Below are 15,230 nucleotides of genomic sequence, written 5' to 3'. Positions count from 1 at the left end.
AAATTTGATCTTTGGCGGTGTTCGTGCAAAGGCGATGTGGAAACTAAAAATTAAAAATGAAAGGAAAACCCCAAAATCGACTGCAGAAGGTCAGTGCAGATGAAATAGGACGCCTAATCCAAGCTGTTGCCCATTATTGTGGGACTTGACCGACAAGAAGCAATACCACAACGAGGCAAATCTGCAGAATAGTTGAAGTGCTGGAGGAGATCCACTAGAGAATCCCAGTGCGAGGGAACATGCCGAGTGAACATCCTCCCGGGCGTGTCCTCGTAAATAAAGTAAGACCTGGCCAAAAGAATTTGGTTACGTTGTACTAATATAAGTATCTTTTTAGCAGAATCACCAGTAATACGATATCCGACGACCTCTTCATAAGCACTCCGGACACCACCAGCTTAAGCGGAGCTTGAGGACCCGCTGGCTTCCATAGGGAGGAGGAAAATAGCGCGTCCGCTAAGGAACAGTTGGAGAGGCCATAGCCATTGTCAGGATGCTGGGCGACTTTCTGCAGCATCAACGGATCAACCCCGTTCCCAATCCGGCTCCCACTTCCTCAAGGTCCAATATGCCCATTGGGACACGGAGCTGGACCGCGGTGGCGCGGGAAAGATGGCGAAGCATCTGTGGTACGAGAAGGAAGCTTTAAACTACTAATTTACATAAATAATAACATTCGTTGAACATTCCATTTATTTTAATTTATATGAAAATAATAAAAATTTATGAAAAAGGAAGTATGAAGGCGCCTTGATTCAAAAAATGGAATAAGTGGACATTTTTTTACATAAAGATATTGACCATTTTCATGTCTATCGTTTAATTATTTTCGATTTATAAACGTAAGGTTCAAGTTGGTATTACTCCACTCCCGGAATAACGACAAATTGTTTCGTACCAAGTGAATTTCCTTTCGCTTCGGATACGATTTGCTTATGCCGATCAGCTGTTCGCTTCAGTAATTCTCTATACGAACAAGATCGCTGTTGCAATTTTAAGCGGCAGTATAAAGAGACTGTAAGTATTAATAATTAATATCTGGTGGGAGCCACAGTTTGGGGAAGTTAGAGTTGGAGTGGCACCCACACATACGATGCACAGGAATCTCTAGAATGTGCATGCTTAATCCAAACTTTGTAGCTTTTATAGTTTCCGAGACAAGATCACAGCGTTTATACGGACAGACGGACATGGCTAGTTATCCTGATCAAAAATATATGTATATACCTTATGGGGTCGCAAAAGCTTCCTTTTACCTATTACATACTTTCCGACGAATCTGGTATACCCTTTTACTCTACGAGTAGTGGATATAAATATTGCTAAAACCCCAAAGAAACATTTAGGAAACATAAATTTGTTAAAACCAGCGGAATAAGGTGTAGGGAATTTTATTAGGCTCAAAACAAATGGAGTCGGATTGGAGGGAATATATGTATAGCTGTTTAACCGCTGCGCCTCTTCCTGCGGTGGATCTTCCTGACCTTCTTGGGGCGGCGGGTCTTGCGCTTGTAGTGGGTCACGTGCTTCTTCTTTTTCTTGGAGGAAGCAGCTGTGGTGGTGGTTGTGGTTTTTGCGGTGGTTGTGGTGGTCGTAGACGCGGCTGTGGTGGTGGTGGTGGTGGCGGTGGTGGCGGCGGTGGAGGCCTCCGTCGTAGCGGTTGTGCTTGCGGCTCTCGACAGGCTCACCAGGCAGCATCCCAGGATGGCCAAAAGGAGCAGCGCACAGGAGTACTTCATGTTGGCGACTGTTAGTTGGGTATGTTCAACTGATGCTGTTCTGGCTGGACCATCACACTTTTTATACCTATTTTGTAAGGTAGAAAGCAAACATCTGACGGCTTTGGGTTTATCCGCATTAGCGTGAGAACCGTACGCATAAACCAGCCTACTCAAATAAAAATTTGCAAAATACTGAGCCTACCACAAAGCAGCTGTGCAAACTTTAAAGATATTTGGCGAATTAATTTTGCTGGAATCATGTTGACACTGCATCGACTTTCAGCTGGTTATATTTATACACGCACTTTTTAATTATGTTATATCACTGTGAGCAAACGCGAAAAAACAGCTCGGTAAAATAGATACTTTGCTCCATTATGCAAGCACGAAGATAAATATGCGTAATAGGGCCAGAATGATATTGGTACATATAAGCGTTTCCGACCAAATAAAGTATACATATTCTTGATCAGGATCACTAGCCAAGTAGATCTAGCCATGTCTGTCTGTCCGTATGATAGCTGAGATCTCGGAAACTAAAAGAGCTAGAATGTTGGGACTAACCGTGCAGATTCTTGGGTTTCCTGCGCAGCTTAAGTTTGTTTCAGCATCGACTATATCGCTTTTTCTTGTTCTGTTCTAATGCACTTGGCACCTCCAATCAAAAGAGAGGGGAGGAAAGAGTGGATTTATACCCAAAATGTCCTAGCATGTGTCCTATATGTTGATATCTATATCATATCTTTAAAGTTCCATCTTTCTTTTATTTATTTATTTATTTATAAGATTCTATTGTTATAATTGAAGTCCATTGAATTGACACTCCCGAATAAGTCTCTATTTAAAGTTGGCCAAAAATGCCTCATCCAGGTCCAGGTTCCTGCCGTGATCCATGGCCACTTTGGAGTCATCGTCCAGCCCACCAGTAAGTCCATAATCGGCATCGTCGAGGGAACTGCTGGGTGGAGCATTGTACATCCTGCGGTAGGAGGCCTCTATTTTCTCGTCCAGCATTCGCTCCACAATGTCACTCTGAGCCTGTCCCGGTTCTTGAGCGGACATTTTGAGCAGGAGATCCGCACTGCTGGTGGTCATTTGAGGCAACTGATGGTCCGCGGTTGTCTGGAGATTATTATTACCCCTTCGCACTGCGATTTCTGCAGACTCCGCCCCCATTTTGCACAGGGCACATCTGCTACGTAGAATCTGCTTCTTTAGATTAACCAGGGCGATGCGATCCTGCGCCAGAAGCATTCGTTCCTGGGCTAGCTGGGCCTCCTTCTCGCCGAGATCGTGGGCCCGCTTGCCGATTATCTTGAGCTTGGCCTGGAGCAGCTGGTCCCCTTCTCGAGCCTTGTGTTCGGCCAGGTGAGTGCGACTGGTGGCCATTCGATAGGCGCCGGTGGCCTGGGCCAGTTCGTCCTCCTTTAGATTCAGGGCGTTCTCCTTGTCCAGAAGCTGGCGTTTGCGCTGCTCCACCTCACGCTGTAGCTTGTGCCAGCGATCCCGCTCTTCATCCGCCCGCCGGATTGCCTCGCGGGCCACTTGCAGCAGGGCCTCCAGCTCCCGGCGATCCTTGTCTAGGTCGCCGTGCTCGTGGAGCTGCTGCCTAAGTTCCATTTGCTGGCGTTCCACTGCCAGTTGGTTGCGCTCCTGCTGGAGATCGTGGTGCAGTCGCTCTGTCTCCGCCAACTGAAGGGATTTCAGGTCCTCGACTCGCTTCTCATCCCGATTCATTTGCTCGCGGTGGAATTCCTTTTCGCGCTCGAAAGCCTTGCGTTCCGCCTCCAAACTTGACATGCGCTGACGCAGCTGCCAGTTCTCCTCGGCGGAGTCCTTGGACAGCCGGCCCAGCTGCAGCTCCAACGTGCTCACCAGTTCCATCAGGCGGCGCTTCTCCTCGTCGGCCGTCTCCTCGTCGATCTTTAAACGCCTCTCCTGGTCAGCTAATCGACGTTCCCGCGCCTCCAGCTGACGTTCCTTTTCCTGGTTGCCACTCATCCCATCACGAAGCTCTTGAAGATTGTTGGAGGCCAGGCGAAGCGTCTCTAGGTAGTTGCCGTGATCCTGCACCGTCGAGAGCTCCAGCATCTTGGCCTGACGAATTCCCTCGAGATCAAGTTCGTGAGACTGACGCAGCTTGCGCACCTCATCCTCATGATCATTCCTCAAGTTGGAGATCTGCTCCACGTAGTCCTCCTTCTGCTTCTCCAGTTTGTCGGTGTAGTACTGGCGTAACTCCGCGTTCTCTAATTTGAGACGATCCTCGACGGCGGACAAGTGCTCCTCCAGCACCTTTATTTGCTTTCTGGAAACGGAAATGTATATTATTTAAGTGGGTTAAATTTATACTTTCAAAATCATCTTGATCGAGTAGTAAATTAAAGGTAGGTTTTAAACCTGAAAAAACGTATGGTTTTTAAAGTTTAAAATAACTTTTTGTCAAGCATGTTCATAAGAAAACTGACCAAAAAATTTCAATAGTTTGAAAACACATCTTTAAAAGCTGAAAATGATTTTATATAATTTTTAAGGTACAAAAGGTTTTAATTTTAAAAAATGTAAGGCAACCATATCTGAAAATATATAACCTGTATAGCGACTGACTCACTTGTAGGATGTATCGATCATTTCGATCTCCTGCTCATAGTTGACCTTCATGTTGGCCACCAGCTCATCAAGTCGCTGCTTTTCCAGCAGATTCCGCTTGGCATCCATTTCGAGTAGGAGCAAATGCTCCTGCTCCTGGCTAGCCGTCTTTTTGGCCTCCTTCGCTTCCGATTCCGGTTTATCAAGGGCCGCGGGTGCGGTGACCACTTCCTGGACATGCACAGGTTGTGACATCATCAGCTGAATGTGCATGTTGATCCGCTCCTGCTGCACCTTGATGTGCTCCTCCATTTGCTGCTGGCGCTGCAGTTGCTGTTGGATTAGGGCCTGGAACTTTCGGTCCTGGCTCTCCTGGCGCCTCTGCATTTCGAGTAGGGTCCTCTCCTGGTTCTTCATTTGCGCTGCAATCACCAACTGCGCCTCCTGTTGCTGCAGGGCATTGAATTTTTGATTGCTTTCCAGATTGAGATTGCTCAGCATGAGGATATTTTGGGTGGAGGCAGTGACGCCGGAAGGAACGGGCACAGCAGCCATTTCCGGTTCCGGTTCCATTTCGTTCTCATCGGAGTCGGGAAGGCGCAGGATTTCGGCTGTACTCTTCGATGGACCTTCACTGGAGGACTGTTTCTTTGGGCTTTGCGGCTTAGGCGTCATAGGTCGCTGATCCTGCTCTTGCTCCTGTTCCAGACCCAACCAATCAGCGGTGGTTCCCCGCTTCCTGGAAACCGGCGTGGACATGCCCGAAACAGTGGCATTCGTATCCTTGCCAAAAAGTCCCAGGGGATCGGCATTAACGGTGGCCGATTGCGCGGAGCTCCTTCTGCCCGTGGAAGTCTTGGGTCGCGCCTGCGAATTATCCGTGGTGGTATCAGTGGATTGGCGGGACATCGATGGCTTAGCGGTGGCAGGACGTTTGCCGGCATCCCCAGACAGAATCTCATCAAAGATGTTCTTCTTGGGCTCGACATTGCTGGTTAGCAGATCATCAAACAGGCTTTTTTTGGCACCACCACTTTTGGGTCGCTTGGGATCGAAACCCAAGTCATCGTCCTCGGCCAGATCATCGTCCAGCGAAATCGATGGTTTCTGCTTCACAATTCTTGGTGTGCTGGTGGCATTGGGTTTGGTCCTGGCTCCCGATCCCTGACCCTGCACATCTGCCTCCGTCTCCTCCTGAATGCCAAACAAATCCTCCAGTTTGCCCTTGGGCTTGGCCAGTTTCGCCGGTTTTTTGAGACCTCCTCCCCCTGGAGTTTCGAAAAAGTTGTCATTATCCAGGCTATTATCGCTCAGCAGATCCGCCAGTGGATCGTCGTTGAAATTCATGCTGAAGTCAAATAAAATAAATGTAAAAGTAGAAGACTAAGACATGAATATAAAACGGTTGCCTAGTAACGTATTTTAAATGTCTACAGCAGGAAATGTTATCGAAAGGGATGGAGCTAACAACTATCCATATTCATATTTGGGGGCCAAAATGTAATGACCAACATAAACCAAATTCAGAAATATTTAAGTTTAAGCAATTGAAAAATTCCTAAGAACTAAAGCACCTTTAAAGACTTTTAACATGTGTTTGAAAATGCACATATGTTTAAAAAGCAAATTTCAAGGGGAAATTAAGAAATATTTACGATATGGATATGATAAAAATCTATATATCCTTCGAAAAACTTATTAAGTACCGTTAAACTTATCTACTAACGGTACTTACCCAATAAAACAACTCGGTCTGCGGTCACACTAAGCCCGATAGGTGAGATAACTATCACCAAACATCGATAACAGTGTTGTTATTTGTTAAAAAAAATTTAGTGTTTGGCTGTTAATTTTTGACAAAAATGAGCAATATTTACATCCAGGAGCCGCCCACATCGGGAAAAGTCCTTCTGAAGACCACTGTGGGCGACATAGACATAGAGCTGTGGGCGCGAGAGTGTCCGAAAGCCTGCCGAAACTTCATCCAACTCTGCTTAGAGGGATACTACAAGAACACCGAGTTCCACCGGCTGGTTAAGGGCTTCATTGCCCAAGGCGGAGATCCAAATGGCGATGGCACCGGCGGCGAGTCCATCTACGGGCAGCCCTTCAAGGACGAGTTCCACTCCCGCCTGCGCTACACGCGTCGTGGCCTCGTTGGAATGGCCAATTCTGGGAAGGATGACAACGCCTCGCAGTTCTTCTTCACATTTGCACCCACGCCGGAGTTGCAGAACAAGAATACGCTGTTTGGGAAGATCACCGGCGACACCATCTACAACATGCTCAAGCTGGAGGAGGGCATCGTTGATCACCAGGAGCGGCCAATGCACGCGCATCGCATCGTTTCCACAGAGGTGCTCTCGAATCCGTTCGATGACATTATACCTCGCACTTTGGCCAAGCCGTCCTCCAAGAGCAAAAAGAGCAAGAAGGAACGGCAAGGAGTCAAGTAAGATATAGTAAGATGTTTAAATTGCAAGGGTTCTGATTTACTACACAAAGTCAGCAGAGTAGTTCCTAAAAATGAATCAGTCATAGAGCAGACCAATTCCTACATGACCGTAACCAAGTTATTTAACTTGACATTTTTGAGAACTCCGTATAATCATGCATACTATATAAAAATTTTAATAAACTGAAACCATAATATTTAACCCATGGCAAATATTAGCTTCGGTTTTAATACATTGAAGTCTGTCAGTAACCTCTCAAGATAATCCACAGGAACTTCGGCCTGCTTTCCTTTGGCGAAGAAGCCGAGGGCGATGAGGAGGAGACCAACGTTTATGTAAAAAAGAACGCCGGTAAAGCGAAATCCCTGCACGACGTCACGGACGATCCTAAACTAAGCAAGGAACCCATCCGCGTACCAACAGTAGAAAGGACCGAAGTCGAGGAAGCCTTGACCGACGATTGCCCGGAGGACAGTGTCAACGATAAACCTTCCACTGCCAGCTCAGATCTTATTAAAATGAAGCTGTCCAAGAGTTCAAAGAGTCGGCCAGATAAGAAATCTAAGCCGGTTGAGGTAAAGACTGATTCTGAGGATGAAGAGGATGTTCTGTTAACACGCGAGCAAGAACAAAGTCGGAAAGTCTCAGAGGAAAAGTAAGCTGGGTTTAAGTAATACATATTTATCATGTAACTGGAATAACGTTTTCCAGATCGAAGATCCGTGAAGAAATTGCTTCTCTTAAGAAGCAATATCAAATGGATAAGCAGAGCAAAGATAAACTAGTTTCGAATGGGCAAGAAAAAGAAGCAAAATCGTCTGAGATCAAGGGGTCCAGCGAAAACCATTACATTAATGATTTTATTGAGTCCAAGGAGAAGTACACTGCAAAAACAAAACTGCAACCAAAAGGACAGTCAAGGTACGCTGTACTTCATTTTCAAATAGCAATTGTACTCACGCTAATTTTCTGTTTCATTAGGGAGGCATTTACACTTAGCCTTCTCTCAAAGTTCCGAACCAAATTGGACAACTTGAAGCAAAAGTCAAGTTCGGATGATTGCGAACCTGAACCCAGGGACTTGGACGACCGTTCAGTGGAACAGGAAATAATCGGCGACGACTGGCTGTCGCACACCTTAAACTTCAACAGTACGGCTCCCGTTTTGGCTAAGGATGCCAATAAAAAGGGAGACGACTGGTACGACGCCTACGACCCACGAAATCCTCTGAACAAACGCAAGCGAGGTGAAACTGGTTCTAGTGCCGGAAAATCGAAATCCACTAAACGTGATTTGTAAGCAAATGAAAAAAAAATAAAAATGTGTTCGTTAAGGCGAGCATAAACGAAAAAAAAATATGATATTTTTATATATCATATACCCGTTACTCAGCTAATCAATTTACCTTATAGCCCAATTTAAAATATACATGTCAGTTTTTTAGCTTCTACCTTTGAACATGAATGGTCCATTTGAACCATTTTTGGATGGTATTGTATAAACAGCACGAAATCGTATTAAAACTTCTACAAAATTTTTAAAAATGTGGGTTCTAGACAAACTTTCTGAGCGCGACACATTCGAATAACAAAATTGCATTGAATCAGAAGCTATCTGATTATAAAATCCCACCCCCTAGCAATTTGACCACTTTTTTTGACAAGACTCATTTTTTAAAAGTCGTTAAAAATTTCTTTGCATTCTCTAATGTTACTAACAGAAAAGTTTAACAGTGCGCATCACTGTTAAGTCATCAGCTGTAAAAGCCTGTTTTTATTTCAACGAGGTGGCAGCGCTGGAAAAATTTTAGCGACTGTTAACCACAGCCCGAGACAAAAAAAGCGATTCAAGGTGAAGTAATTGGCTTCAAAATAACAGGTAATAATAGTTGATTGCCAAATCTATTTGCCCAACCGCTGAAGTGGCTGAAAAACTTCAGAGGTTGCTTGCAAAACGGGCGCACAAGTGGCCCAGTCAGATGGTTGCGTCAAGAGGATATTATTGATTTTGTTCGTCATTTGTTTTCGGTCGCCACAGCTACCCGACTTTTTTGAGGGGGAGCCGCCTGAGTCACCACACAAAAAAAGGTCTCCGGATATTTGGAGATGAGTGCCAAGACAAGGAGACCCGGAACCGGCGGCAGCCAGACGCCCAACGAGTGCGTCCAAGTGGTGGTCAGATGCAGGCCCATGAGCAACCGAGAACGCTCGGAGGGATCGCCGGAGGTGGTCAACGTATATCCAAACAGAGGCGTTGTGGAGCTGCAGAATGTGGTGGATGCCAACAAGGAGCAGCGCAAGGTCTTCACCTACGATGCGGCCTATGATGCGAGTGCCTCGCAGACGACGCTCTACCACGAGGTGGTCTTTCCCCTGGTCAGTTCCGTACTGGAGGGATTCAACGGTTGCATATTCGCTTATGGACAAACGGGCACTGGCAAAACCTTCACCATGGAGGGTGTGCGCGGGAATGACGAACTAATGGGCATTATACCGCGCACCTTCGAACAGATCTGGCTGCACATCAATCGCACCGAGAACTTTCAGTTCCTGGTCGATGTCTCCTATCTGGAGATCTACATGGAGGAGCTGCGTGATCTCCTGAAGCCGAACTCCAAGCACTTGGAGGTGCGCGAACGGGGATCGGGCGTATATGTTCCCAATCTGCATGCCATTAACTGCAAGAGTGTGGACGACATGATTAAGGTGATGCAGGTGGGCAACAAGAACCGCACCGTGGGATTCACCAACATGAATGAGCACAGTTCAAGGTGAGTGGATGAGGAAATTGCCTGGGTTCTATAGAAAAACTCATCACAATTAAAACCAGGCTCTAAAAATTGATCAATCTAACATATAAATTTGTCTTGCAGATCCCACGCTATCTTCATGATTAAAATTGAGATGTGCGACACGGAAACGAACACCATCAAGGTGGGCAAGCTAAACCTCATCGATTTGGCGGGCAGCGAGCGTCAGTCCAAGACAGGAGCATCAGCGGAGCGTCTGAAGGAAGCCAGCAAGATCAACCTGGCACTCTCCTCGCTCGGCAACGTGATCTCCGCCCTCGCCGAGAGTTCACCCCACGTTCCCTACCGTGACTCAAAGCTGACGCGATTGTTGCAGGATTCGCTTGGTGGCAATTCCAAGACCATTATGATTGCCAACATTGGGCCCTCCAACTACAATTATAACGAAACGCTGACAACGCTGCGTTACGCCTCTCGGGCCAAGTCTATCCAGAATCAGCCGATTAAGAACGAAGATCCGCAGGACGCCAAGTTGAAGGAGTACCAAGCTGAGATTGAGCGACTCAAGCGACTGATTGCTCCGCAACAGCAGCAGCGCAGCGTAAAGCAGGTTACGACCAAGAAGCAGCGCGTCAAGAAGCCCAAGAAAGAGCCCGTATCCAAGGAAATGTCCGACTCCCTGCAGGTCTCAACCATTGAGCAGCCGACGGAAGAGGAGAGCGATCCCGAGGGCGAAGAATCCGAGTCGGACAAGGAAAACGAGGCCGAGGTGGCCAAGTCCAACGAGGAACTGGAGCGGGAGCGTGTAGAGAACTCAAAACTGGCAGCCAAACTGGCCGAGCTGGAAGGTCAACTGGTGCGCGGCGGCAAAAACTTGTTGGACACGTACAGTGAGCGTCAGATTGAACTGGAGAAGAAGCTAGTCGAAATCGCCGAGCGAAAGAAGCGAGAAATCGAGATCCAACAACAGCTGGAGTTGCAAGAGGAGACCACACTGGAGATTCGCGAACGGAACGTTTCTCTCGAGCAAGAGGTCGAGCTTAAGAAGCGCAAGCTCTCAAAGTGCTATGCCAAGTATTTGGCACTGCAGCAGGAGCTCAACGACTGCAAGTCCGACCACAACCAGGACCTTAGGGAACTCGAGATGGCTCAGAACGAGCTGGTTAAGGAGTTGAAGCGCCAGCTACTGATTATCGACAACTTTGTGCCCATTGAGGTGAAGCAGCGTCTGTACACGCAGGCCAAGTATGACGAGGAGCAGGAGGAATGGAAATTTTCTTCGATGTCCTTGCCCACGCCGCCTGGTGGTGATGGCAAGTTCAGTAGCAAGCGACCAGTGTCGCATCCTCAGCGTAGGAGGCCCATTTCCGAGTACGCCCTGCAGGAAGCCAAGTCGAATGCTCCAAGCTCCCTGCGCTTCAAGAGCGAGAACATCGTGAACTACGAGCTGGAGATGCCCTGCCGCACCACACAGGAGTATCGTACGCCCAAGGTGTCTGCCTCGCTTCAGGCGGTGCTCGCGCAAGCTATGCAAACGGGCGGAGATGATATCGATATAGTGGATTCACACACAAATTCACTGCGCAGTCGTCTAGAGAACATCATCAATGCGAATGCCAATGGAGGAGCTGGTCCTGGTGCCGGCACAGCTGTGGGAAGTTCCATTCCGAGTGTCCGAAACATTAAGTCGAGCCGGGGACTGCCGAGTGCCGCCCCCAATCTGGACTCCAATCGCCGTCCGCCCACGGGCCGTCTACCGGCAAAGAAGCCAGCCTCGGCGTATCCCAAAGCCCGAGGCCTGGTCAACAAATAATCACAAGCGACTCGAATCGAATTGAATTGCAGCTAACCATAATCATGCAAACACAAAACTAACCAAAGTATTTCATAGTCATCGCAATATGTACACCTCGGTACTGCTAGCCCAATCTACTCACATTTCGCGCTTTGTAAAAGTTTCCTTTTGGTTTGAGCTAACTTAAAGTCCCGGCATTTAAACTGAAGCATTGATTCCATATTAGTTGATGCAACATGTTTTAAGAGAGTTTTAAGAGCCGACCACACACCTTTCCTTAATTGTTTTTATGTTTATTTGTTACTGGACTCGAATTATTTGTTATTACTTTTTAGTACCTAAATATGTAGGTTTGTGCTCGCTTAAGTTGGCGCGTGCATTTACCGGCTTGAGCCAAACTTTCTTCTATCGTGCAATCTAAGCTTAAGTTAAACCCACTGCAATAGTCCATTATTTACTTAGTAAATGATCTTTAGTTAATATTATGAACCAAATAAAGCAACTCCATAAACACAGAAAACGTTGCCTAATAATGATTAAGGAGCAATGGCGGTTTTAATAATCCAAATAGAACAAGTATTTTATTTTAAAGGTAAATGCAACTTGTTTAACGTAAATGCAGGATTCGGCTTTTTTACTCGTTGACAATATTTGTCGATGAAAATATCTCAGTATTTCTTAGGCAAGTGCCGTGTTCATTAATAGTTATAAATGCAATATTCAATACTGGACCCAGTTTAATATTTTTACTGGATTACTTTCAAAGAGCGACCGACTTCAATAAATGCATCAATGGCCCGATCGATTTCAGCTTCAGTGTGGGCAGCGGAGATTTGAACGCGGATGCGGGCCTTTCCTTGAGGAACCACTGGGTAGCTAAAGCCGATGACATAGATGCCACGGGCTGAAGTTGAAATAAGAATTTAGTATAGCACAGATAAGAGGATAATCAAGTTCCCAACTCACTCAGCATCTCATCGGCGAATTTGGAGGCGAGGCGAGCATCGGCCAGCATCACGGGGCAGATGGGATGGTTCTCGCCGGCTATGGTGAATCCCGCCTTGGTCATGGCCTTCCGGAAACGCTGCGTGTTGCTCTGGACTCGCTGGGTAAGTTCGCTGGATTGCAGGAGCATATCCATGACCTTGAGGCCTACCGCCACAACTGCGGGCGGCAAGGTGTTGGAGAAGAGATACGGCCTGGATTTCTGGCGCAGGAACGAGATTAGCTCGGTGGGACCAGTGGTGTATCCGCCGGAAGCTCCACCCAAAGCCTTACCCAGCGTGGAGTTGATGATGTCCACCTCACCCATGACATTATCATACTCTTCGGTTCCGCGACCCGTGGCACCAAAGAAGCCCGTGGCATGGCATTCATCCACAAAGACAAGCGCACTGTACTTCTTGGCCAGCTCAACGATTCGGGCCAGAGGTGCAATGTTTCCATCCATGGAAAACACACCATCGGTGGCGATAAGCTTGAGCCGAGCATCGCTCGCCTTGAGCTGCTCCTCCAAGTCCTTCAAGTCCCGGTGCTTATAGCGCTGCTTCTTGGCCTTGCACAGACGGATGCCGTCGATGATCGAGGCGTGGTTCAGTTCATCGGAGAACACCGCATCCTCCGGCGTGAGAATGGCCTCGAAGATCCCGGCATTGGCGTCGAAGCAGGAGGCATACAGAATGGTATCCTCGCGTCCATGAAACTGGGCTATCTTCTGCTCCAGTTGCTTATGTATATCCTGTGTGCCGCAAATGAAGCGCACTGAGCTCAGACCGGCGCCATACTGCTCCAGCAGCTTCTGGCTGTGCTCCACGATCTCCGGATTGTTCTGGTGGCCAAAGGAACCTCTTAATTAATACAAATTGGCACACATTTAATTTACCTACCGCTAGTCCAAGATAGTTGTTGGCGCAAAAGTTGAGTATCTTCTTGTCGCTGCCCTGAACTGTTATCTGGGTGCTCTGCGAAGATGTGATGATTCGTTCTGCCTTGAAGGTGCCCGCTTCCTTAATCCCGACTAGCTGGGTGCCCAAGATCTCCCTCAACTGAGTCTGAGCCGCAGCGCTATATTGACGTCTTCCCACTGGGAATAAATTCATGGTAATTACTTTGTCTAATAGATATTTTTAGTTTAAACATAATCACAGATTTTAAAAATACATTTATATATTTTTAAAAAACTTTCATTATTTCATTAAAACCATTTTTTATATGACCACAACTTGAAAAATTTTAATTAAACAATATGCGTAATAGTAATTTTAGAATAGTCGTTTCTTAAAAGCACTATTTATACAAATACATACATATTAAATATTTCTACAAAAATATGTTGTATTTTTAAGATCACTAGTTTATGAAATTTATGTAAATATATAATTATAAAAAAGATTAGTTATTTGTCTGTGAATTTAGGTATTCACATCATTTTATTGAGCGACACGAGTTATATGCTTGTGGCTTACCACCGCGAAATAGCATCATTTTTGAGAAAATTGACATGCCGCTGGTTTTTATATATTTTTCTATTCGCGACTTTATATATTCCGGCTGGCTCGTGTCCAGATCCGCTGGACTACTCGCTCTTGACTGAATAATGGCAACCAGTCGACGTAGACTGGCATGGAAACAAGTCTCCCTTGTTGGGGGCTCGCACTGCAAGCAGCTGATTTTTGTTTTTCACTTATTAATAGTACATATTTACCACATATACGTAGTACATGTGCCTATATCTACCTCACTGCTTTCGTTTTGACTAAATTGATTTAATTTGCTTTCACTCTTGTTGTCATGGAGGCGTATTTACTGGGATACACATGAGGAGCAACTTAGATACAAATGTATCTGCTTATCTGTCAGTGTTGAATGAACAGATTGTGCAAATTGCTTCCAATGTCATTGTCAAGTAGGCTTTGCTTTCACTTGAACTGAATCCAATTCCAAGCTGATAACGCAAACTGCAACTATTTGTAAAATATGCTTATTTAAATCTCTTTTCAAATTTATAAAGGGATCTCAACGTATATGTACATACATTTATTATTACCATGAAATATTTATTTTGCATATTATTAGATATTAATATAAAACTTTTAAACAAGATATGGAAAAACTAAAATTATTAAATTATTTACTTCTGATGGTACCGTCACATATGTTAAATTAAGGTTGTTCAAATTATAGAGAGATATTAAAAATTCTAAAAGAGAAAACAAATAAGATAAAATGCTAATGAAATAAAAAACACTTATGATTTAAGGTTCTACCGAGATTTGAACTCGGATCGCTGGATTCAAAGTCCAGAGTGCTAACCATTACACCATAGAACCTCTTAAATTTGGCGGTCCGAATAACCTTATACAAATTCACATCTTGCTTTAGAAAAGAAACGAGTTGTTCAGTGCCTTAGCTATGAAAAACAAATGTTATCAGCTGAATTTAATCGGAAATGTTTTTAGGTCAATATAATTAGAACGAAAAGTGACATAAGAGTCGAAAAGAGGGTAATTAATTTAATATGTACGTCCTTAAAATTAAAAAAAATTGCTAAGTCGAAATTTTAATATTGTATATTGTGTATTTAACGACAATTTTATAATAAATTATTTTTTACACCAGTTTCTTTGAGTGGCACACAAATAACCATTCGATTTTTCTTAATGATGTCCCAAATTTGTTGTTTAGGAATAGGCTTAAAGTTATAATTGGGAACTCAATTTACTTAATACAAAAGTTAGAGCTATCCCATTCGGAAGGGCTGCTCGAATTCTAATTTTTTCTGGATTAAGGGTTTTAAAAATATTTGGAGATAAAGAGACTGCTGAAAGCGATCTGAATATCTTCACTTGTATGCTATGTAAGTGAAATTTCCTAATAGAAATAATGTTCCACAGTTCATCGCTCTACCAGTATCGTAGAC

General features: G+C 45.2%; 5 protein-coding genes and 1 non-coding gene across 6 annotated transcripts; 2 read left to right on the top strand and 4 right to left on the bottom strand.

Annotated features, from left to right (window-relative positions):
- Positions 1–1,445: 1,445 nt before the first annotated feature.
- On the bottom strand, positions 1,446–1,739 carry LOC119555084 (protein new-glue 1-like). Its single transcript, XM_037866300.1, has one exon. It carries the CDS (start codon positions 1,737–1,739, stop codon positions 1,446–1,448), a length of 294 nt encoding a protein of 97 aa, XP_037722228.1.
- An 800-nt stretch (positions 1,740–2,539) lies between these two features.
- Positions 2,540–6,182, bottom strand: LOC119554873 (trichohyalin). Its single transcript, XM_037865958.1, has 3 exons — positions 6,046–6,182; positions 4,333–5,658; positions 2,540–4,029 (listed from the first exon to the last, which is right to left on the bottom strand). Exons 2-3 carry the CDS (start codon positions 5,655–5,657, stop codon positions 2,559–2,561), a joined length of 2,796 nt encoding a protein of 931 aa, XP_037721886.1. The 5' UTR covers position 5,658; positions 6,046–6,182; the 3' UTR covers positions 2,540–2,558.
- Positions 6,143–8,091, top strand: LOC119554874 (spliceosome-associated protein CWC27 homolog). Its single transcript, XM_037865959.1, has 4 exons — positions 6,143–6,762; positions 7,038–7,421; positions 7,478–7,687; positions 7,748–8,091. The coding sequence occupies exons 1-4, from the start codon at positions 6,173–6,175 to the stop codon at positions 8,064–8,066; spliced, it is 1,503 nt and encodes a 500-aa protein (XP_037721887.1). The 5' UTR covers positions 6,143–6,172; the 3' UTR covers positions 8,067–8,091.
- Positions 8,092–8,524: 433 nt separating this feature from the next.
- On the top strand, positions 8,525–11,826 carry LOC119553665 (kinesin-like protein Klp68D). The gene is made up of 3 exons (XM_037864176.1): positions 8,525–8,645; positions 8,805–9,537; positions 9,640–11,826. The coding sequence occupies exons 2-3, from the start codon at positions 8,873–8,875 to the stop codon at positions 11,327–11,329; spliced, it is 2,355 nt and encodes a 784-aa protein (XP_037720104.1). The 5' UTR covers positions 8,525–8,645; positions 8,805–8,872; the 3' UTR covers positions 11,330–11,826.
- Positions 11,827–11,864: 38 nt separating this feature from the next.
- Positions 11,865–13,918, bottom strand: LOC119553666 (2-amino-3-ketobutyrate coenzyme A ligase, mitochondrial). Its single transcript, XM_037864178.1, has 4 exons — positions 13,777–13,918; positions 13,198–13,394; positions 12,278–13,139; positions 11,865–12,215 (listed from the first exon to the last, which is right to left on the bottom strand). The coding sequence occupies exons 1-4, from the start codon at positions 13,811–13,813 to the stop codon at positions 12,058–12,060; spliced, it is 1,254 nt and encodes a 417-aa protein (XP_037720106.1). The 5' UTR covers positions 13,814–13,918; the 3' UTR covers positions 11,865–12,057.
- A 650-nt stretch (positions 13,919–14,568) lies between these two features.
- Positions 14,569–14,640, bottom strand: Trnaq-uug. Its single transcript has one exon. It is a non-coding gene; the product is annotated as a tRNA-Gln (tRNA).
- Positions 14,641–15,230: the final 590 nt, after the last annotated feature.

This window comes from Drosophila subpulchrella, chromosome 3L (genome assembly GCF_014743375.2).
Source record: "Drosophila subpulchrella strain 33 F10 #4 breed RU33 chromosome 3L, RU_Dsub_v1.1 Primary Assembly, whole genome shotgun sequence".
In the NCBI taxonomy this organism is placed as follows: Eukaryota; Metazoa; Arthropoda; class Insecta; order Diptera; family Drosophilidae; genus Drosophila; species Drosophila subpulchrella.
Note: the sequence above shows the minus strand (reverse complement) of the source record. Positions and strands in the feature narration are given on the sequence as shown.

What these genes read in the sequence shown, in the direction of transcription:
- LOC119555084 (XM_037866300.1), bottom strand. Translation starts at nt 1,739, where the DNA reads ATGAAGTACTCCTGTGCGCTGCTCCTTTTGGCCATCCTGGGATGCTGC.
- LOC119554873 (XM_037865958.1), bottom strand. Translation starts at nt 5,657, where the DNA reads ATGAATTTCAACGACGATCCACTGGCGGATCTGCTGAGCGATAATAGC. An exon ending in ATGATCGATACATCCTACAA is followed by an intron (nt 4,030 to 4,332) that starts GTGAGTCAGTCG and finishes TTCCGTTTCCAG; the next exon opens with AAAGCAAATAAAGGTGCTGG.
- LOC119554874 (XM_037865959.1), top strand. Translation starts at nt 6,173, where the DNA reads ATGAGCAATATTTACATCCAGGAGCCGCCCACATCGGGAAAAGTCCTT. An exon ending in CGGAAAGTCTCAGAGGAAAA is followed by an intron (nt 7,422 to 7,477) that starts GTAAGCTGGGTT and finishes AACGTTTTCCAG; the next exon opens with ATCGAAGATCCGTGAAGAAA. An exon ending in CAACCAAAAGGACAGTCAAG is followed by an intron (nt 7,688 to 7,747) that starts GTACGCTGTACT and finishes CTGTTTCATTAG; the next exon opens with GGAGGCATTTACACTTAGCC.
- LOC119553665 (XM_037864176.1), top strand. Translation starts at nt 8,873, where the DNA reads ATGAGTGCCAAGACAAGGAGACCCGGAACCGGCGGCAGCCAGACGCCC. An exon ending in ATGAATGAGCACAGTTCAAG is followed by an intron (nt 9,538 to 9,639) that starts GTGAGTGGATGA and finishes TTTGTCTTGCAG; the next exon opens with ATCCCACGCTATCTTCATGA.
- LOC119553666 (XM_037864178.1), bottom strand. Translation starts at nt 13,813, where the DNA reads ATGTCAATTTTCTCAAAAATGATGCTATTTCGCGGTG. An exon ending in AATGATGCTATTTCGCGGTG is followed by an intron (nt 13,395 to 13,776) that starts GTAAGCCACAAG and finishes ATTTATTCCCAG; the next exon opens with TGGGAAGACGTCAATATAGC. An exon ending in ACAACTATCTTGGACTAGCG is followed by an intron (nt 13,140 to 13,197) that starts GTAGGTAAATTA and finishes TTTGGCCACCAG; the next exon opens with AACAATCCGGAGATCGTGGA.